The 22,477-nt window shown below is 41.2% G+C and overlaps 2 protein-coding genes across 5 annotated transcripts in view; one reads left to right on the top strand and one right to left on the bottom strand.

The window, feature by feature from the left end:
- TICRR (TOPBP1 interacting checkpoint and replication regulator) overlaps positions 1–22,365 on the top strand; it is a 43,996-nt gene extending 21,631 nt beyond the window's left edge. For all 3 annotated transcript variants that reach the window (XM_057720079.1, XM_057720078.1, XM_057720080.1), the window contains 9 exons: positions 1,271–1,328; positions 3,985–4,131; positions 13,159–13,249; positions 14,316–14,377; positions 15,535–15,669; positions 16,291–16,448; positions 18,183–20,358; positions 20,473–20,598; positions 21,466–22,365. In XM_057720079.1, coding sequence (XP_057576062.1) covers positions 1,271–1,328; positions 3,985–4,131; positions 13,159–13,249; positions 14,316–14,377; positions 15,535–15,669; positions 16,291–16,448; positions 18,183–20,358; positions 20,473–20,598; positions 21,466–21,578 — 3,066 coding nt within the window. In that variant the 3' untranslated portion in view covers positions 21,579–22,365. The remainder of the gene's footprint in view (positions 1–1,270; positions 1,329–3,984; positions 4,132–13,158; positions 13,250–14,315; positions 14,378–15,534; positions 15,670–16,290; positions 16,449–18,182; positions 20,359–20,472; positions 20,599–21,465) is intronic.
- The window catches only part of KIF7 (kinesin family member 7), a 40,718-nt gene continuing 23,250 nt past the window's right edge, over positions 5,010–22,477 (bottom strand). Inside the window, exons 20-22 of one of the 2 annotated variants that reach the window (XM_057720085.1) lie at positions 20,878–21,038; positions 14,157–14,332; positions 5,010–14,055 (exon numbers count right to left, since the gene is read on the bottom strand). In XM_057720085.1, the coding sequence (XP_057576068.1) occupies positions 20,988–21,038 (51 nt within the window). In that variant the 3' untranslated portion in view covers positions 5,010–14,055; positions 14,157–14,332; positions 20,878–20,987. Of the gene's footprint in view, positions 14,333–20,877; positions 21,039–22,477 lie in introns of both variants that reach the window. The other variant, XM_057720084.1, reaches the window with a different exon arrangement.

Raw genomic sequence — 22,477 nt, 5'->3', positions numbered from 1 at the left:
TAAGTAAGTATGTTTTACTTCAATGACAAGTTTAAAAAATAAAAAAAACAGCCTCATGAAGCCAGGTGGTAATTATTTTTCTGTGGCAGTAGATGATAGGACTTGGTTGCAAACAAAGAAATCCAGCTGGAGTCTATTTACTAAGTAGAATTAATATCTTACTAAGAGGAGAGACAAAGAATGCATTGAAACTTTTGAACTGCATGAATTATGACAAGTTAAAACTCTAGGAGAACTGCCTTTGGAAGCATTAATCATTACAGTAGTGGTTTGTTTCTAGAGATTTATAGCTGTGCTTCAGAATTGGAGGTGGGATTTCTTTTGAAGAGTTAGTCGTGTTCACTTTCTTAGCATATCTTAATACATGTAAGTGAATAAGATGCAAATCTTAGTTATCTTGGAGATTTTTTGGGGAGTATGAAGTCCAAAAGGTGTCAGACCACCTCTCTCACTAGATTTCCTACTACTTGCAGTCCTTTCTAGCACTCCTTTTTGAAAACTTTTGTTTTAGATTGGCCTAGAAAGTTTACTTCTTTAAGACCAGATTTATTGAGATCAGGATTTGATTTTGGTTAAAAAAGAATATCATTTGTTAAGTTTCTGCTCCTATTTGACTGTTTATTCTTCAGTGATTATGATGGGATAATTGAAAAAAACAACAAAATCCTTAAAAACTATTCTCTAGTTTAGATACCATTTGAGTTTAGGCTCATGAATCCTCTACTATAATAGTAAATAAATAATAGGTGAGGGTTTTTTGTTTGTTTTGTTTTTCTGGGTTTTTTTTTTTTGTTTGTTTGGTCTGTTTGTTTTGGGCTGCACTGCATGGCATGTGGGATCTTAGTTCCCCAACCAGGGATCGAACCCACAGCCCCTGCAGTGGAAGCATGGAGTCTTAACCACTGAACCGCCAGGGAAGTCCCTAAATAGCAGTTTTATACAGAGATGTTCCTAAGAGTATACCCATCCTCTAATATTATGGGGTTTCCTTTATGTTTTAGTTATAAAAGTTATGTAGAAACATCATTTAAAAATTGAAATTATATAAAGTTAAATGTTAATGCCTCTTCACCATCCATTCTTCAGAAGTAATCACTGATGACACTTTATTGTGTATGTTCCCAGGCCTTGTTTTTGTGCATTTTACAACTATTTCTGTTAGAGACTCCTACAAGTGGAATTGCAAGGATCAAAGGATTTCTTGTGGAATTTTTATTCTTTTAAATGAATGCCTATTTAAATTTTCTTATTGGATTTTGTTATCTTTCAGGAGAATTCTCACCCTACTCTTCAGCAGCCTCCACGCCCAGTGAAAGACACGGTACAAGGTATACTTTGTTTCCTTGTTGTACACAATGACAGTTTTATTTTGATCACATATATTTAAGCAGTTGCATATAGTTAAAAATTATAGTTTTGTATAATTGTTAATGAAATATGTCCATATACTGTGTGCTAAGGGAGTAAGATGTTCACATGGTCTCAAAATACTACATTTTGTAAAATAACTGGCCTAAAATATTTTTTTAAATGCCACTGACATGAAAGCTGAAAAAGAAAAGAGGCAGCAGAACTGGTTTAGATGAAAGGAGTTTGTATGACATATGTGCACTACATGATCCCTGCTTGGATCTCAAATTCAGAGGAAAAAAGCTATGGGATTTTATTGAAATGATGAGAGAAATTCAAAGATGGATTAGATAATATGCCCTTGTTCTTTGGAGATACATGGCAACATACAGGAAACTGAAGAGCTGTGATGTCTACTACTCACTCTGAAGCATCCTGGGGTGGGCAATTGTGTAAACATAGAGAGGTGGAGGGAGAAAACAAATGTTGACAGTTGGTAAATTTTAGTGACGATTCTGTGTTTATTGTATTATTCTTTGAGATTTTCTGTAGGTATTAAACTTTTCCAAAACTTGGGGGGAAAACAAAGTAACATCAAATTTGGCTGTCAGGTCATAAATCAGTTTCACAGATAGCCTAAGGCAGGTAACAGAGGCTTTTATGAGGGAAATAGAGAAGCTTTTTTTTTAAACTTTGGTGTGCATTATTGGTGTCCTTAATGTTTATGTCGTTGGTGGGTAAACATAAAGGCTTCTCCCGGTTTGTGGGTCCTGGTTTATTTGGTTTTTATTTAAGTGACTTGCTCTTAGAATTTTTTTTACTCATGGTGAATTTTTGAGTAGCCTTCACCAGGCTATCTTGCTTAAGGTTAAGATGCCATCCTGCCAGCTTTGTCAAGTATTTCTTTACTCTTCAGCTATTTTTCCTAACTTTGAGTCTAGGTGGTTATAACTCTCATGCTCTGGAGTTAGGAAGAGATTTAAAATATGGTATTTCCCCCCTTATCCACAGGGGATACATTCCAGTACCCCCAGTATATACCTGAAACTTCAGATAGTACTGAACCGTATATATGCTGTGTTTTTTCCTATACATACATACCTATGATAAAGTTTAATTTATAATTTAGGCACAGTAAGAATTAAAAATAATAGGTAATAATAAAATAGAACAGTTATAACAATATACTGTGATAAAAGTTACATGAATGTGGTTATCTCTCAAAATATCTTGTTGTACAAATTTAATGCCTTTTTCCATCTTAACTAAGCACTTTCATGCACTGTAGCCGTAATTTTTGCAGTTTGAAGTGTGACAGCAAAATTAGCATGAATTTTTCCTTCACAGTTTCACAGATGGACAATTCATTCTTACCAACATAGCAACCTCAGCATATGATTTTTTCTTTCCTTAAGTTGAGAAACTTTTCATTTAAAGGAAGCACTTTATAACTTCTCTTCAGCATATCCAAATTGCCAACATCACTACTTTCGTAGTGTTGGGGCACAAGAAGTATTTAAGTAAAATAAGGGTTACTTGAATACAGCACTGCTATACAGCTTTTAGCTTTTCAGTTGATCTGATAATCCAGCTGTCTACTAAGTGACTAACGGGTGGGATATGCTGGACAAAGGATTGATTCATGTTTTGGGCGGGACAGAGCAGGATGGCATGAGATTTTATCATGCTACTCAGACACACAACTGGGACTCCCCTGGTGGCACAGTGGTTAAGAATCCGCCTGCCAATGCAGGGGACACGGGTTCAAGCCCCGATCTGGCAAGATCCCACGTGCTGCAGAGCATCTAAGCCCATGCACAACAACTACTGAGCCTTCATGCTGCAACTACTGAAGCCCGCAAGCCTAGAGCCCATGCTCCACAACTAGAGAAGCCACCGCAGGAGGAAGCCTGTGTGCTGCAATGAAGCGTAGCCCCAGCTCACCACAACTAGAGAAAGCCCACTCACAGCAACAAAGACCCAGCCAATAAATAAATAAATAAATAAAATTTTTTTTTAAAAAGACACAACTTTAAAACTTATGAATTATTTATTTCTGGGATTTTTCATTTGATATTTTTGGACCACAGTTGACTGTGGGTAACTGAAAACTTGGAAAGTGAAACTGCAGATAGGGAGGGACTACTAACTGCTACTGGTTTGCTACTACTTAACCCAGCAAATTAGTATAATACTCAGAAGAAAAACAAAATCTCAAATTGAAAAGTTTCTCTGCTTGACACTGAATACAAAGTAGCAAAAAGGTCCATTGTGAGAAAAATCATTGTAACACTGGGATATATTGATATTAAAAGGACCATGACACATTATCCAACCTCTTACTTAAGGATTATGTCCATTTTACAGTGAATAAAACTTCTAATTTAAGTGATGTGGGCCTTCCTTGTATATCTTGAAAGGTTGAGTTTAAATTAAATTTGTAAGAGTAAATAATTTCATATACCATGTGAGTGTACTATTTAAGGAAATCCTATTAGGAAATGTGAATATAGCAGTTAGTCTGTAAAGTAGTTTCCTCAAGCAGATTCTCTGTTTTGGATATATTTCTATTTCCATATATGGCTTATTAATGATAATATTTGACTTTTTTCTTTTTTTTTAAAATGCTTTCAGAAGTGACCAAAGTTCGAAGAAATCTCTTCAACCAGGAAATGATTTCTCCTTCAAAGAGATCTGTAAAGCGGGGGTTGCCTAGAAGCCATTCTGTGTCAGCTGTGGAAGGCCTGGAATATAAACCTGACAACTTCAAGAGGACCAAAGGTAACCAAGAGAAGGGGGTTCTTGGACCCAAACCAGTCTCCAGACTCTCTGTTGCAGAAGCTCATTAATCTTATGTTTTCCTCTCCTCTGTGGTTACCATCAGTTAATTTTTGCACTTGGGGTCTCTCTCCCTCCAAGCTTAGATAAAGACTTAATACTGGTCTTTCTCATTCCTCCCTTCCTAGTTACCCCTACAGACAACAGACAAACGTCTATTTTATAAAACCAATTAAACAAAAATGAAAGATAGTAACTAGCTATTTTATAGTCTTTCTGTATGTTGATGTGACCATATATGTTAGGGTGTTAATTCTTTTTTCAGTGTTAGGTAGAATTCAGCAGTGAAGCCATCTAGTGCTGGCTAGTTTTTGAAAGTTTTTTGAAAAACTAATTTCATCATTTTACTTCTTATAGGTTTATTCAGATTTTCTGTTTCTTCTTGAGTCTGTTTTCAGTAGTTTGTGTCTTTCTAGGAATTTATCCATTTTATCTAGGTTTTCTGATTTGCTGCTAGACAGTTGTTCGTAGTATTACCTTACAGTCCTTTTTTATTTCTGTAAAGTTGGTAGTTTTATTCCCTCTTTCATAGTTGTTTGAGTGTTCTGTATTTTTTTCTTGGTCAATCTAGCTAAAGGTTTGTCAACTTAAAGATCTTTTCAAAGGACCAACTTTCGGTTTCATTGATTTTTCTATTCTTGATTTCATTTACTTCATGTGTAATCTTTATATTTTCCTTCCCTCTACTTGCCTTGGTGTTAGTTTGATCTTTTTTAGTTTTCTAAGGTTACTAAAGTTGAATTGGGAGATTGGGATTGCCATGTATACATACTAATAAGAAAAAAAATATCAAATTGTACACTTTAAATATATGCAGTTTATTGTATGTCAAAAAAAGTTTAAAAATTAAATTAGACACTACATTTACTAAAAAAAGATTTTATTTTTAAAAATACACGCCTTTTTTTTTTTGACATCACTCATTGAACAGTTTATCACCACTGCCCTTTTTTTAATTTAATTTTTATTTTATATTGGAGTATAGATGATTTACAACATTGTGTTAGTTTCAGGTGTAGAGCAAAGTGATTCAGTTATATATATACATATATCCATTCTTTTTCAGATTCTTTTCCTATATAGATTATTATAGAATATAGTGATGTATATATGTTAATCCCAAACAGCTAATTTATTCTGCCTGCCCCCTTCCCCCTGTGGTAACCATAAGTTTGTTTTCAAAGTTTGTGAGTCTGTTTCTGTTTTGTAAATAAGTTCATTTGTATTGTATCATTTTTTTTTTTTTTTTAGATTCCACACATGAGTGATATCGTATATATTTCTTTCTCTGTCTGACTTCACTTAGTATGATAATCTCTAGGTCCATCCATGTTGCTACAAATAGTATTATTTTATTCTTTTCTTTTTTTATTTATTTTTTTTATTTTTTTGGGGGTACACCAGGTTCAATCATCTGTTTTTATACACATATCCCCGTTCATTCTTTTTTTAACTGAATGATATTCCATTGTATTTACGTGCCACATCTTCTTTATCCATTCATCTGTCGATGGACATTTATGTTGCCTCCATGTCTTTGCTATTGTAAATAGTGCTACAGTGAACATTGGGGTACCTGTTTCTTCTCGAATTATGGTTTTCTCTGGATATATGCTTAGGAGTGGGATTGCTGGATTATATGGTAGTTCTATTTTTAGTTTTAAAAGGAACCTCCATACTGTCTCCCATAGTGGTTTTTGTTCTGTTTTAGGATTCTTTTTTTAAAGATTTATTATTTATTTATTTATTTTGGCTTTGTTAGGTCTTCGTTGCTGCACTTGGGCTTTCTCTAGTTGTGGTGAGCGGGGGCTACTCTTCATTTCGTTGTGGTATGTGGGCTTCTCATTGCAGTGGCTTCTCTTGTGGAACATGGGCTGTAGGTGTGCGGGCTTCAGTAGTTGTGGCTTGCAGGCTCTAGAGCACAGGCTCAGTAGTTGTGGCACACCGGCTTAGCTGCTCCGTGGCATGTGGGATCTTTCCAGACCAGGGCTCGAACCCAGGTCCCCTGCATTGGCAGGCGGTTTCTTAACCACTATGCCACCAGGGAAGCCCCTCCATAATGGTTTATGTGCCAATGTAAATGTACCAATTTACATTCCCATGGGATCGAACCTGTGTCCTCTGCAATAGGAAGCAAGGGGTCTTTATTTATTACTGGACTGCCAGGGAATTCCCCAGGCTTCCTTTTCAGTTCAGTTATTTACAGGTACAAATTCTCCTCTAAGCGCTGCTTTAGCTGTATCCTGTAAGTTTTGGTATGTTGTGTTTTCAATTTCATCATCTCAAAATATTTTCTAATTTCCCTTGTGATTTTTTTCTTTGATCCTTTGGCTATTTAGGAGTGTGTAAATTTTCACATATTTGTGAATTTCCCAAATTTTCTTCTGTCATTAATTTCTAATTTCATTCCATTGTAGTTGAAGAACATACTTTGTATGATTTTAGTCTTTTTAATTTTTTTGGACTTGTTTTATGGCCTAACATTTGGAATGTTCTGGTGAATGGTCTGTGTGTGCTTGAGAAGCATGTGTATTCTGCTCTTGGGTAGAATGTCCTATGGATATCTGTTATGTCTAGTTGGTTTATGGTGTTATTCAAGTCTTCTGTTTCTTTGTTGATCTTCCATATAGATGTTCTGCCTATCATTGAAAGCAGGGTATTAAAGTCTCCAACTATTATTGTTGTCCTACCTATTTTTTTTCCTTCATTCCTGTCAGTTTTTTGCTTCATAGAGTTTGGGGCCCTGTTGTTAGTTGTGTGTATATGTTTATAATTGTGTTACTTAATGGATTGAACTTTTTAATCAATATATAATGTACTTTGTCTTTTGTAACCTTTTTTGGCTTAAAATCTAATTTGTTTGAGAGTAATATAGCCATGCCAGCTCTCTTTTGCATAAAATACCTTTTTCTATCCTTTTACTTTCAACCTCTTTGTGTCTTTGTATCTAAAGTGAGCTTACAGAAAGCATATATTTGGATCATGTTTTTAAAAATCCATTCTGCCAATTTCTGCCTTTTTTAATTGGAGCACTTGATCCATTTACATTTAACGTAGTTACTGATAAGGAAGGACTTCTGCCATTTTCTACTTATTTTTTATATATCTTATACCTCTCTTGTTCTTCCATTTCTTTGGTACTGCCATTTTTGTATTTAGCTGTTGTTTTGTATTGGGGTTTTTTTTTGGTAGTGTACCATTTTGATTCCCTTCATCTTTTTTTCCTGTGTATTTTCTAATTTTTTTAATTTATTTATTGGCTGCATTGGGTCTTCATTGTTGCGTGTGGGCTTTCTTTAGTTGCAGTGAGTGGGGGCTACTCTGTTGTGGCGCACAGGCTTCTCATTGCAGTGGCTTCTCTTGTTGTGGAGCACAGGCTCTAGGTGCATGGGCCTCAGTAGTTGTGGCACATGTGCCGAGACCAGCTCGGCGACTTGGGGCGAATGATGGGTGCTGCAAGCTTAAAGAAACACAAGACACAGATTTAAGAGACAGATGGGACCGGGGGACTCAAGCCCTCTAGGATTAAGAGCCCCGCTGATTCATCCCACGTTGCTTTTATTGAGCTCTCGGCATTCCAGAAGCAAGATAGCCTGAGGTTCTCACACTCCCAGTTTCCTCCCACAATCAAGGTTATCTTTGAAGTAAACAAAGGCCTCACATGATTGGGGGCAGTGATCTTTGTTTGCCTCCTGTGTCCCGATCTGAGCTGGGCGTGGGAAGCAAAGCAGCCCTGGGGTCAGGAGACCTCTCTCAGAAGGAGTAAGGGTCTGTGCCCCACCCCTGTTGGCCCCTCTGCGACTGTGCCTGTCTTAGGTTGTTCCTCCCCTGAGGAATCTTACCTGTCTCGGGCTAACCAGCCATCCTCCGGGGCCAAACAGGGTGATATGAGGTGTGCAAGTGAGGAAGGGGCTGCGCCCCCAGAGAGGGTCAATTTTCTGTTTCCATGGTAGCCTATGCCCCCATGGCCTCCACGCCCAGCACCCTTAGTTTCTCCACTGCTCAAGCAGGACATCCTGCACCCAGTTGCTCAGCCTACATACTTTAATTACTTTTAGTAACATTTTCAAGGTTTCAGAAAGACTTCTGAATGTTTTCCCACACACATGGGCTCAATAATTGTGGCTCACAGGCTGTAGAGCACAGGCTCAGTAGTTGTGGCACATGGGCTTAGTTGCTCCATGGCATGTGGGATCTTCTTGGACCAGGGATCAAACCGTGTCCCTTGCACTGGCAGGCAGATTCCTAACCACTGTGCCGCAGGGAAGTCCTCTAATTATTTTCTTACTGTTTACCTCGGAAATTATAATTAACATCTTAAATTTAAAATCTATTAAATAATATGAACTTAGTTTCAATAGTATGTACTCTGTTCCTATATAGTTCCATCATATTTAGTAAGTTTATAACCATTATTTCTTCAAATTTTCTTCTGCCCTTTTCTCTCTTCTAGGACTCCCAGTATTTGTATATTGTTATGCTTGATGGTGTCCCACAGGTCCCTCAAGTTTCGTTCATTTTTCTTCATCCTTTTTTTCTTTCTGGTCGGATTGGATAATTTTGATTGTGTTATCTTCAAGTTTATTGATTCTTCTATTTGCTCAAATCTGAGGGGTTCACCTCTAGTGAACTTTTCAGTTACTGTACTTTTCGAGTCTAAATTTTGTTTGGTTCCTTTTTATAATTTCTGTCACTTTATTGATATTCTCATTTTGTTTATCCATTGTTTTCCTTATTTCCTTTAGTTCTTTGTTCATTTTTTTCCTTGAGCTCATTGAGCATATTTAGAATATTTGATTTAACATCTTTGACCAGTGATTCCAATGTCTGGGATTTCTCAAGGGTGGTTTCTGTCAAATTCTCCTTTTCCTGGACACACTTTCCTGTTTCTTTGTAGGCTTTGTAATTCTTTGTTGAGAATTGGATATTCTGAATATTATAGTTCTTTAACTCTGGAGATCAGATTCTTCACGCCTGAGGAATTGCTGATCTTTACTTATTGAGAGCCTGTCCATTTGTACCTTTTCCAAACTATTTTCACAAAGCGTGTATTCCCTTCTTGTGTGGTCACTGAATTTTCAGTTCTGTTATCTCTGACCTAACAAAGATTCCCTTAAATGTCTGGCTTCAAAAAGGGAAAAACAAAAAGGTGTTCCTGTCCCTTTAAGTCTTCTTTAGATGCAGTGGGGGAAAGCTGTTGCAGCCCCAGAGAGCAAAAATCAAGGCAAGTGTGTGTGCTAGCCCCACAGGACTCCACTCTCCAAAGCACACTGACTCAACTGTATAACCCCAAATTCAGCAGACAGGGTCCCCACTGTCTGTCCTACCACCAGCCAGCTGCTCCTAGAATGTGGGCCACTGTTGCCACAGCAGCAGTGAGGCTGAGGAAAGGAGGCTGGTAGCTGGTTCATGCATGTCATTTCGTTACTAAATATCAGCCTCTCCCTTCATCAGGCACTTCCCTGGTTGTCATAAGTGCCAGTCGGGTTCCAGCGTTCCAAAATAGTTTACTCTGATCTTTTTTTTTCCCAGTTTACTAGTTGTTCTAGGGGAGGGATCAAACCCTAGAGCTTCCTACTTTACTGTTTTGTGTGGTGTCACTTTCCCTAGGGGTTATAATTAATATCTTAATTTATCTAGTTGAGGTTAATACCAACCTAATTTCAGGAGTATACAAAAACTTTGCTCCTGTGTAATTCTGTTTTCTACCCCCTTCTTTGTGCTATATTGTCATACACATTACATCTTTATACACTGTATGCCCATCAGCACATTTATAATCATAAACATTTATGTTTATAATCATAAATTATTAACATGTGATTATATAATCATAAACATTAAATGATTATATAATCATAAACATTTATGTTTATAATCATTAACATAGACAGTGGCACACATTCTAGGAGCAGCTGCCTAGTGGTAGGGCAGACAATGGGGACCCTGTCTTCTGAATTTGGGGTTATATGTTCAGTCAGTGTGCTTTGGAGAGTGGAGTCCTGTGAGGCTGGTGCACGCATTTGCCTTGGTTTCTGCTCTCTTGGGCTGCTTTATCTGTTTTTGTTTTGTCTTGTTTTTTAATTTATTTTTGGCTGCGTCGGGTCTTAGTTGCAGCACGTGAGATCTTCATTGAGGCACATGGGATCTTTTGTTGCAGCACACGGGCTTCTCTCTAGTTGTGGCACGCAGGTTTTTTCTCTTCTCTAGCTGTGGCATGCAGGCTCTCTCGTTGAGGTGTTCAAACTCAGTAGTTGTGGCGCGCAGGCTTAGTTGCCCCACAGCATGTGGGATCTTAGTTCCCTGAGCAGGGATCAAACCCGCATCCCCTGCATTAGAAGGCGGATTCTTTACCACTGGACCAGCAGGGAAGTCCCAAATTATTGCTTTATTTTTCAACTCAAAAGAGAAGAGAGTTACAAATACTTTTATTCTGTCCTTTGCATTTACTTGTATAGTTACCTTTACCAGTGCCCTTTAATTCTTCAGTTGGATTCATGTTACTCTCTAGTGCCCTTTCCTTTCATCCTGGAAGACTCCCTGTAGTATTGATACTACTTTTGGGGCTGGTCTGCTAGTGTCAGATTCAGTGTTATTTTTTGGGTGTTTCTTTGGGGGTGGAAAGAATGTGCTAATTTCTGCTTCATGTTTGGGTAGTAGTTTTACAGGATATAGAATTCTTTTTCTTTTAGCCCTTAGCCTTTCATCACTGTGCCTTTTTTTTTTTTTTTTTATCACTGTGCCTTTTTGACATCCTATGTTTCTGATGAGAAATCAGCAGTTAATCTTATTGAGGATCTGTTGTACATGGCGGATGGCTGCTTTCTTGATTCTTTCAAGATTCTGTCTTCCCCTTTGACTTCTGACAGTTTGATTATGATTTGTCTGGTGTGGATCTCTTCGACTTGATCCTACTTAGGTTTATGGAGCTTCTTGGTGATGTCTTTCATCAAACATCAGAAATTTTCAGCCAATATTTCTTCAAATATTTTTTCTGCCTCTTTCTCTCCTCTTCCTCTGGGACTCCCAGTATGTCTGTGTTGTTATTCTTAATTGTGTCCCACAGGTGTCTGAGACTGTTCATTTTTCTTCTTTTTTCTTTTTATCCCTCAGACTGGATAATCTCAATTACCTGTCTTCAAATTTGTTGATTCTTGCTTCTGCCACCTCATATCAACTGCTGGACCCTCTAATGGTTTTTCATTTTAGATAATTTACTTTTCAACTTTAGAATTTCTATTTGGTTCTTTTTTTTAATGATTTCTCTCTTTATTGATACTCTCTATTTGGCAAGTCATCAGTCTCACAAATACATTCCTTTAGTTCTTTAAATATGATTTTGTTTTCTTTGAACATATTTTAGAGAGCTAATTTAAAGTCTGGGGCTAATGAATCCAATGTCTGGACTTCTTCAGGGATGCTTTCTATTGAATGATTCTTTTTCCCCCTGTGTATGGGCCATACTTTCTTGTTTCTTATCTCACATTTTTTGTTGACAGCTGGACATTTTAAATAATATAATGAGTCAGCTCTGACAATCAGATTGCCACTGCGTCAGGGCAGGGTTTGTTGTTACTATTATTGCTTTTGTTTGTTTACTTTCCTGAACTGATTCTTTCAAGTCTGTATTCTGTCATGTGTAGCCACTGAAGTCTCTGCTTGATTGGCTTAGTGGTCAACTAAGGGTTGGACAGAGATTTCCCTACATGCCTGGAACCAGTAAGTTTCCCAGCCCTTGCTGAGGGTGCCTATGTGTGCATTGGCTCATGTCTTCAAACTCAGCCAGACATTTTACAACTCTTTCTGTTTTCCAGAGCCTCAAGGTCAGCCAAAGGTGACAGCTAAGGGCCTTCTTGGGTCTGTCCTGGGCATGCACACAGCCCTACTGCCCATGGACTTTTAGGTTCCCAGGAATGTGTCAGCAGTTAGCAGAGTCCCTTATGGACATCTCATTCCCCAGTTTTCACATCTCAACTTTGGGTCAGCTTGTTGTTTGCCCCAAGTGTTATCACTACCTCAAGCAGCTGTGATGTTTACAGTTGCTGCTGATTGTTTTCCGTAAACGCTCCCTGGGAAAAAATTGTTTGCATTGGGTGAGTTCTGAGTCAAGTCAAATAGAGACAGGCCTTGTGAGTGGGATTTTCCAGGGAACCGCCAGACAGGCCAAATAGACAGTTATCTGGGAATGGGACTTTGGAGGAGCTTGGATCTCATACTGTTTCATCCAGAGACTCCTGGGCTGTTGGTTCTCAAGGCTACCACAGGGCTGGTGAGAGGAGGTTGGGACTGGAACAAGTTAAAGTTCCACAAAGCTTGCTATTCTTAATGAGATTCAGCTGTTTTTGTTGACTAACTACTCCCTGGATTGTTGTAAACTGGTTAATTTCCAGAGTTCTGGAAAAATTAATTCTGAATTTTTGCCAGTGTTCTTATTCCTTTTTATGGAAGAAAGTTTTTTCAGAGGTCCTTACTCCACATTACTGCTGACATCACTCCTCTTTCTAGTCATTTTTATCTCCCTTAAAACCAGTCCTCCCATGAGCAGCTTGTCTACCTACTCTATTGAGAAAATTTATGCCAGAGCATAAGTTAGATTTATCTTTATATTAAATATCTTAATATTGCATGACACATTAGCATTTTCACATGCTTTATTTCAGTTTAATACAAGAAAGACCAAGTAGGTGGACATATGTGTTAGCTCTAATAAATGAGAACTTTTCACTTTTTCAGGGTTATTATTTTAAAATTTTAATATTTTACGTTGGCTTATTTATTATTAAACTCTAATAGTGCTGACAGATTGTTATATCATGTTAAATTGAGTCTTATGGTTAGACCTTCATCCAAAAGACCATTTAAGAGCTACTCCAGCTAAGTGTTAAACCATATTTAAGTTCAAACTGCTCCCTTTCCCTAACTGTTCCTTCTTGATAAGATTATGTGAAATTTATCCTGTTTACATTTTAGGTTATCGCAAGCTGCTGACTAAGAGTGTGGCTGAGACTCCAGTACATAAGCAAATCTCCAGAAGGCTGCTTCATAGACAAATCAAGGGCAGGTGAGTGACATCCTTATCTAGCTTCTTCATACACCCACACAGCCCTCCTAATCTTATGGGCCATGTTTACCTACTCATGACCTTTGTGGAACTAGTCTCAACTGTGTTGCTGTAACCAAAGAGCATTCTGTAAATTTTATGAGGGCTGGAGAACCATACAGCATGTAGTCTGTGTCTGGCCTCTTTCACTTGGCATCATTATTTTGAGATTTATCCATGTTGTTGCATATATCAGTAGTTCATTCCATTTTATTGCTGAGTAGTATTCCATTGAATGCGTATTGCCTAATTTAAAAATCTATTCATGTGTCAACCTGGGGAAGGAGGGAGTCTCGCTGCCAGGCAAGGCTGGAAGTCTGGGATCCCAGATTGGCCTGTTCAGACAGGGGTGTGGTAGGACCACAGTTTTCCATGGGATTTGGTTGGAGTAGGGCAGTTCTTGTCTGAAAGTTTGTCTTGTTTGGCTGCCCCTTTCCTGGTTCTTTGGCTAAAGAGAGCTAGTTTTCCTTAGGGCAGTTTTCGTCTGCACCTCTTGGTGTATTGGGGTTGTCAGCTTGTCTAGCACCCAATCCAGGATCTATGACGCAAAAAGGAAACTCCAGGAGCTTACCGCCCTGTCTCTCCTCCTGAGGTCTCAAGCCTCTTCTCTCCACCTTTGAGAGTCTTACACTTGCTTTATATGTAATATCCAGGGTTCTTAGCTGTACATAATAGGAAGAATGGGGAGAAGTGCATCTACTCTTCCTTGTCAAGGCTCCATCTGGACATTATTTGTGTGCAGATTTTACACACTGGTGCACATTTATCTACAGGATGAATTGTAAGAAGTGAAATTTTTGGGTCAGAAAGTATACATATTTTTAACTTTGATGTTGTCAAATTGCTTTCCCCCAAAAAATGTTCTTACCATTTCACTCTTGACAGTAGTATATGAGAATGCTTGCCAACAGTGGTGTCAGAGACCACTTGTGGTCTTTGTTACCTTGTGAGGGGAGAACCTGTAGCTCTTTGATATGTGTTATTTATGAGCGATGTTGAATAATCCTCATACTTGCTGTTCTTCAAGGTCTTCTGATCCTGGTCCTGATATTGACGTTGTTGAAGAGTCCCCGGAAAAAGGAGAAGATGGTATTACTTACTTTTGTTTTGGGGTTCTCAGTTTTTGTGTTTTCTCTACTTTCTATGAAAGCTATTCTATACTGGTATTATCGCTCAGCATGTCCTTAGATATTCTACAGACATTATGACAGCTCTGGGCCCATTGTGTATATCAGTACATACTTATTGGTGAATGGTCTTTTACACAGAATGTACTGAGAGGTTCTGGAGAGGAAATATTTTTACACAATAGAAATGAGATTCAGGGTGAAAGCTAAACTACTATGTTCATATAAAGTACTGTGGCTTATTTTTAAAGTATATATGATGAAGGAGGAGTTTCCAAAAACTAACTTCTTTTTTTAAAATCAAGTGGTTTGTTTGTTAGAAAAATTAGAAAACATAGAAAAGCCAAAAATTTAATTATGGCTTGGTAATCCCCCAAATCAGAAATACTCTGTTAACATTTAGCTTTAATAATACTTGTGCAGGTGTTGTTTCTATACAAATATATGTAAGATAAATATGAAAACCGTGACGTTTTAAAACTTTATTTTATTGGCTGTGTTGGGTCCTTGGTGCTGTGTGCGGGCTTTCTTTTTAGCTGTGATGAGTGGGGGCTACTCTTCGTTGTGGTGCGCGGGCTCCTCATTGCTGTGGCCTTTCCCGCTGCAAAGCATGGGCTCCAGGTGCGTGGGCCTCAGCAGCCACAGCACACGGGCTCAACAGTTGTGGCTCACGGGCTCCAAAGCGCAGGCTCAATAGTTGTGGCGCACAAGCGTAGTTGCTCCATGGCATGTGGGATCTTCCTGGAGCAGGGATCGAACCCGTGTCCCCTGCATTGGTCGGTGGACTCTTAACCACTGTGCCACCTAGGAAGCCTAAACTTTTTAACAAAAGTTACACTATACAAACTTTTTTTCATTCTACATCACACTTAAAAGTGGCAGTTTTTGAGACTTGTGCAGATTATGGTCTGGGGAGAGGTCAGTGGGGTTTTTTGTTCTTTGTTGGGGCCACGTATCATATCCCTCTTAGCTTTGTCACACTTCAGAGATCTCAAAGCCAACAGCTTGTCAAATTTCCATCTTGTACATGGTGTTACATAAATCTTACCCATTTCATATGTGGGGAAACATGGAGCTTGCATTTCCTCTTGGTTACTAACTGTGATTCTGGTCTTGTAGAAGTAAGTTTGAGACGAAGTCCTCGAATCAAGCAGTTGGCATTCAGCAGGACAAATTCTGGTTCCTTCTACTCTGTGTCTCAGCCAAAATCTCGAAGTATACAAAGAGTTTACTCATTCCAGCAACTCAAGTCAGGTAACACGGTTGCCTACCTGTCTTCAGATGTCTGTTCGAACTTGGTGAGACGTGTTGTTGAGAAAAGAATGAAATTTGACTTTGGAGAAATAGAATAGGTATAAATATTTGAGGTTCAGAGTGATGACTAGATGAACAATCCATGGCCACTGTAATCAGTCATCCCTTTGGATTCCTACGGCTGGTTGTCCATACTGTCCTTGTAGATGATTCATTCATTCAAGAGGAAATTACCTGTAATTTCCACCATATGTTCAGATTCTACAGAAGGGTGTCCCCAGGTTGAAGGTGCTGTTTGTTCTTCATCCTTTAATCCATTATTAGCTTGGATCATCAGATGTGTGTTTTTATATTTGTCTTTGCCAGTTAAATTATTTCAGTTATCTACATCTCCTAACATAGGGACTGGGCTTGATATGCAGTTTTAAAATTTAAGAAGGCAGCAATTATTGCCACGGCTGTCATAATTAGGTGGGATTTTCCCCCAGTTGCTTTCAAAAATTGTCATCTTTCTTGTATGGACTGGCTGTTTTATGAGTATTTGGCCTGGGGGAACGGAAGAGGGGAGGGGGCACAGGAGCTGAGAGAGAATTAAAAATTGTCACTGCTTTTGACTTGCAGACCAAAGAGAAAATTCTCCGATCCAAAGTATTCGGTCTCCCAAGAGGCTTCTTTTTGGGGCAGTGTCTGAGATGATCAGTCCCTCAGAGAAGGGTTCAGCTCGAACTAAATGGCCTTCAGGAAGCACATTGAGTTCTGAAATACCTACAGCTTATCAGGTACAAAATTACTATGATGTTTAAAATAGTATAGCTTGGGGAACATATAGACATGGACAAGGAAAGCCACTGAGTCCAGGAGGGAAGAGAGATAATAATAGAGATTTGAGGTGGTTGGGGTTGACTCTAATGATTATTGGGTACACGGGGACTTAAGGTAGCAGTTGGGCTGAGGCCGAGGTGGCGGGGAGGAGATAGAAAGACCTCATCTACTCCCTTGGCTTCATCTTCCATTTATATTGGACACTAAACGTATATATCTTAAATGTGGAGTAGCATTCATCTGTTTCTTTTAGATTGCCCACTCAATCCAGTCACCCATATTGGAAACCTGGGAGTCATCCTGGTCTTCTCCTTCTCCTCAGGCTTGGCTAATCAATCAGTCCTGCCCATTTTATTGACAGACTATCTTATACCCATCCCTCTTCTCCATCCCTGCAGTTCCTGCCCTAGATTAGTTCTGCCTGGAACACTACAATAGCCTTTGCCCTCTCAAATCCATCCTGTCCCCAGAGGTCAGAGGGACCTTTGGGACCCCATCAGATGCTTCTTTGACTGCATCATTTTGCTTGAAGCTCTATAGACTCATCTGTTAAAACAAGGTTTTCTAAGTTTTCCTAAAATGGAACCCTGTGTCCAAAGATAATAATCTTTGTTTGGAAACCCCAAAACTGCTTAGAGGATGGGCGAGGATGTGGAGGGAACTGTGGGGAAGGGTTTGAAAACCACAGATCTATAGGACCATGTTCAGTCTCTTCCCTGGACAGGCAAGGACCTCTGTGCTCTGATCCCTGCTCACCTGTCTCTGCTTCACACTCCACCTTCCCAGCAGCCTCAGGACGCACACAACTGCTGTTTTTGGCTTTTGTGCCTTTGCTCATACTGTTTTCTATGCCTAACGTTCCCTCTCCCCCACTTTCCCCCCTTTGGTCTTCACCTGCTGATACCCATTCTTTAACCTGTCTTGCTATTCCTGTTCCCTCTCTCTCCCCCTTGCTGGGTTAGATAGCCAACCGTCCCGGTGCTCCTGTATTGCCCCATGCCTGCCCCTGTCATTGCATTGTGTTATCATCTGTCTGTACCTCACATGAAATGCCAACTAGACCAGGACTCCCTTGAGATGTTGAGATTAAACAATAGGTTTCAGACCCCCTTACCTATTGGAGTATTTTTGCAAGAAGGAAGGTTAGTTTTTTTGTTGGAGTTTTCTTTCTGAGATGTTGATGCTGTGCTGTGCCTTATATATTCATATATTCCATGTTCCACCTCATCCTCCCAGCCTCCTCCTGCACACACATTGCCTGGCACATAACAGGTACTTAAAAGCACATGTTGAATGTGGGTGAACAGCAGATGCTGTGCCTCCTAAAGGTAACTTTAGGCAAAGATCAGAAATAGTTGCCTCATTGAAGAAAAAGATAGCTGTGAGTAGTGGAGTGATAGAGACAAAGCATGTTTTAGCTGTAGTGTGCAAATTACTAAAACTGCTTGTCTTAGGAGAAGAAACTAAAATTGGATACAGTGCTTGGTGCTAGGAAAAGTGGACAAGTAAAATCTGGGTCATGTTTTAGAAGTGGAAATGTGTCACTATATGAAATCCAATTTAAGATCATTCCTTTGGCTGACTATAAATCTCCCATTTGACTTTTTAATCATCTTAGACATTATTAAAGCACTCTTCAGAGAATATGAGTTATGATGTTCGAGCACTGAAATAAGTATCTCTCTTTACAGACTCCTGAGAAGAGTTACTGGAAGTCTCCAAGCTCTTCTAAAGCTACACCAAGAAAGTTCCCTCGTACACCACAAACTCCATTGCACACTCCTGAAAGGCTGCAGAAATCCCCTGCGGAACTGACCCCTGCCAAACAGGTCATTTTTAAGGAATTCTTAAAAGACTCCTCCTCACACGGTTGGGATTCACCATCTCGACCAAAAGTCACTCCTCGGAAAGGACACTCCCTGGCAGAAGGTGCCTCTCCTCTTGAAAAGTTACTGAGAACTCCTCAAAGACAAAGTGGTCAGCCACCTAGATTTTTACAGAATTCTACTTGGCCACCTTTGGTGAATTCCAGTCCAGAAAGCACCTCCTGTCCGGCAGCCCTGGTTTCGGTAACTGCCCAGACCAGGAGTGAGTGTCTGACTCCCATCAGATACTCTCCTCAAACACCTCTGAGGGCAGCAGCCTCAGGAGTCCGAAGACAAGCTGCCCTCATGGGCACATCTCCAAGTCAGAAACACCAACTCCCCCGTGGCTCCGGAGCGTCTCAGGCAGAGAAACTGGCGCAGCTGTGGAATGATGAAGCTGTCAGAACCCGAGAGAGACCAGGGAACACAGTTTTGACTTCTCCAAAGAAACTTGTTACCTCTCCTTCACGTGATATTTCCAAGAAGAGTCCATTTGGGAAATTTTCTGTAGAATCTCCTCCCTCTGGAGAACGGGATTGGCAAGAGGCCCAGAAATCACCCAGCGTAGCCACATCTCCCTCCTGTCCTGTTCCCTCGACTCCCCCTAAAGCCTCACAGATAGCTAAATCTGACCCCCTGCCCCCTCTACCCCCTTCTAAAATTGGGAAAAAGCATAAAAATACCTCTAAAACAGGAAGAAACTTCCTGGAGGGCCAGCCTAACAGCTCTGCTGCTCTGAGGGTTGCCGTAACTGACAACCCAGCTGCCGTCACAGACACTAGAAAGAACCAGAAGGAAGTGACTCTCTCTCCTCCGTCTTCTCCTGAAAGACATAGTTACCCTGGGACTAGCTTTGGGAGTGACTGGCATACATCCTCTCCTTTGCTTATTGCAAGAGACACGGAGTATCTCACTCTCCTGGATGAAGCTGAGCACCATAGCAGTGATAACTTAAAAAGCAACATTTCACCAGAGGAAGAAGGTGAGGGGTCAAGGACAGGTACTTATGAGAAGCCGTCTCTGTATAACCCCGGGATTCCTCCCTCTTCTCCTTCCTCTGGGCCCAGCTCTCCCCTGACACCCTCCTATGACCTGCGCTGCACCGCAGACAGGAAGCAGCGCCAGGCTGCTGCTCAACTAGAGAAACTGCAGGTGTCAGCCTGGCCCTCCAGAGCCTCTGCCAGCCCACAGACCTATGAGGTTGAGCTGGAGATGCAAGCTTCTGGCCTTCCCAAGCTTCGAATTAAAAAGATAGACCCCAGCTCTCTGTCAGAAGCCGAGCCCCTGAGAAGGGAAGAGAGCTCTCTGGGAGAGGAGAGTTCCCTCCCTGGTCTCAGTGTGCCCAGGGCCAGCAAGTCCTCAGGCAAACCTGAAGCCACCTACCTGTCACCCCCCTGCCTTCGCCCCTCGCACAGCACTCCTGGCAAGAGTGGGGGACAGACCTATATCTGCCAGTCCTGTACCCCCACCCACTGCCCCTCTAGTACCCCCTCTCCATTTCAGACAGAAGTCGGGGTTCCTTGGACACCATCCCCCAAGCACAGTGGGAAAACAACTCCTGACACAATTAAAGACTGGCCCCGCAGGAAAAGGGCAGTGGACTGCAGCCTTGGCTCTTCTGCTGGGAGGAGTGAGGTCAGTACAGACCTTCCTGGGGGAGTGTCACTGCTGGAGTCGGAGGGAAAGGAGCGAGGCCTTGAGCTCAGCATCACCAAGACCCCCATCCTGGGGGATTTTGAGCTTGAGGGAGTGTGTCAGCTGCCAGACCAGTCGCCTCCCAGGGACAGTATGCCTAAGGCTGAGGAAGCCTTCTCCTGGGGACAGTTTGGGTTGGGATCTAGGAAGAGACTCCTTTCTGCCAAAGAGGAGGCTGAGTGTCAAACCAAAAGAATCTGTGACAAGCAGAGAGGAGACTCAGAAATCGGTAAGAGTGAAGACTGGTCTCCAGGCACGAGCGTGCGACAGCTTCCCTCGGCAGCAGACGAAGAGGTGTTTGTTTCTGGTGAGTCTGCTCTGTCGGGTGGTTTGGCAAGGAGGTGCTGTGGAGACACTTCTCTGGAAGGCTTGGGCTTCCTTGTTGGGGCTGCAGGCTGTGCTGACTGTGCCGTTGCTTCAGGTGCCACCCCATCTCCTGGCTGTACCATGCGGAGCTGCCTCTCTGCCAGTGGTCTGCAGGCGCTGACCCACTCTCCACTGCTGTTCCAGGGGAAGACGCCCTCCTCTCAGTGTAAAGACGCCAGAGGTAATTTGTTGAAGGTCCTGGAGACGTTACCAGGATCAAACTTCCATCCTTTGGTTAGCTCTATTCCAAGTTAGCTTGGGGTTTTCAGGCAGTTGAATCTTGGAAGAGTTGTAGGGACTGCCCCAGTTTGGGACAGTTTTACCCCTGCAGTGTCATGTGCCCTTCCCAGAGAAATACTTTAGGACTTTAATGCACTTGAACAAAAAACACCCTTAAGATCCTATCAAGTTACTTTAGCTTCTTGAAGACAGTGACAGAAATGGGTATACAATCACTTACTGCTTTTCTGTGGTCACTGGGATCTGGGGACAGCAGCACGAGTGGTAGGTGGTGTGTGTAGAGCCAGCTGTTTCCCCGCAGAGGTTATATACCCCTGTGTTTCCATATGTTCAGTCTGAGAAAGGACTGGCTATTTTAATCAGGATTCCCCTCGACTCCACCTGGAAGGAATTGGATTCAACCTGTTAACTGCACTGGTTAGAGAGGTTTCCTTCTGCTAGAACTGAAGGGGGAGTGTAGGAGGCAGGGGTCTTCAGTGGTTCTCTTTCCTCAAGACCATGATATAAATCAGGCAAAATTGCAAAACCCTCACAGATCTGAGACAAAAAGGATGTGCAAAGTATTGAACTGAAGTGCCATGGGTATTCTGAATTTTCACAATTACTTGTTGCTGTCAGCTCAGTGCTGACATTAAGGGTGGAGAGCCTTGAAAAAGTACAGGTGATGTTTCTGCAGGATTAGAGAACCTACAGGCAGTGCTGGTTTTCTTAAGTCTGTCTTCATGTGTAACTCTGCAGTTAAAGCTCATTTTCTTTTGTTCTATTCTCAGTTACTTACTGCATGCTAAGTCTTTCTGCCTTTTTCTAGATGAGGATGTGGATGTATTTTCCACCACGGCAGAAGACTCTCCTTTCAGCCGAGCATTCTCCAGGAGACGCCCCATCAGCAGAACTTATTCACGGAAGAAGTTGATTAGCTAATTACAATGGAACTGGTCAGGGGACTTATAACTACAGACACTACTGAGCTTGCCCAGAGCCACCTCACTTCCTGACAGAAGTGCTCTGAGGGCAGTTTTCTCTGGACGTACAAGGAATTCCAGACATGTACCATAAAAGAATTCTTAGTAACATACCCAGAAACCCAGTTCATCTGAGCCAGGGCCCTAGTGGTCTGCTCGTCATATGCAACCCTCAGCTTGCTGCACAGAAACATGAATAACCAGGGCTTAATGGAACTGAAGAAATTTAAAATATGACAGTGAGGTCAGCCAGGTCCCCAAGGGCATAAAGAAACTGGGGGCCTGGTCCCAAGCCTCCTTTACCATAATCAGCTTTCAGATACCCACTAGAATGCCTTTGGGTTTTCAAACCCACCTCATGGAATCCATCCACCCCCAAGCCCAGCCCTAACCCACAATGCCTGCCCTGCCTTAGTAGGGTGGTATGGCTGGTGGTGTAACTCAGAAGTAGCCTGGGAGTCAGGAACCAGACAAGGAACTGTAAGATCAGGATCCCATTCCAGCCTCACCCCAACTGTGAGCCTGGCAAGTTCAAACCACTCTGCTTCACTTGCAAAATGGGAGAAGACCCCTACATCAATTCCTTGTGGAGCTGCTATAAGGCTGGGACCCCAAGACAGAGGCACTGCTTGGAGATAGAAGCAACATACACAAAACAGAAGTCTGTGTCATGGGGGCAGAATAAATGTTTTGCATTCCCCATGTAACAATAAAATCATCTCTAGCTACTTAGCATTCAATGCATTTCTGTGTAACATTCCAGCCTGAGGTTAAATATTGACCATAGTCCAGCTCTAGTGGTTTCTGGAACAGTCACATCTCAAAGTCTGCCCTGGGAGTCAGGGTGTCCCTGGCACA

This window comes from Hippopotamus amphibius, chromosome 2 (genome assembly GCF_030028045.1).
Source record: "Hippopotamus amphibius kiboko isolate mHipAmp2 chromosome 2, mHipAmp2.hap2, whole genome shotgun sequence".
Lineage (NCBI taxonomy): Eukaryota > Metazoa > Chordata > Mammalia > Artiodactyla > Hippopotamidae > Hippopotamus > Hippopotamus amphibius.
Note: the sequence above shows the minus strand (reverse complement) of the source record. Positions and strands in the feature narration are given on the sequence as shown.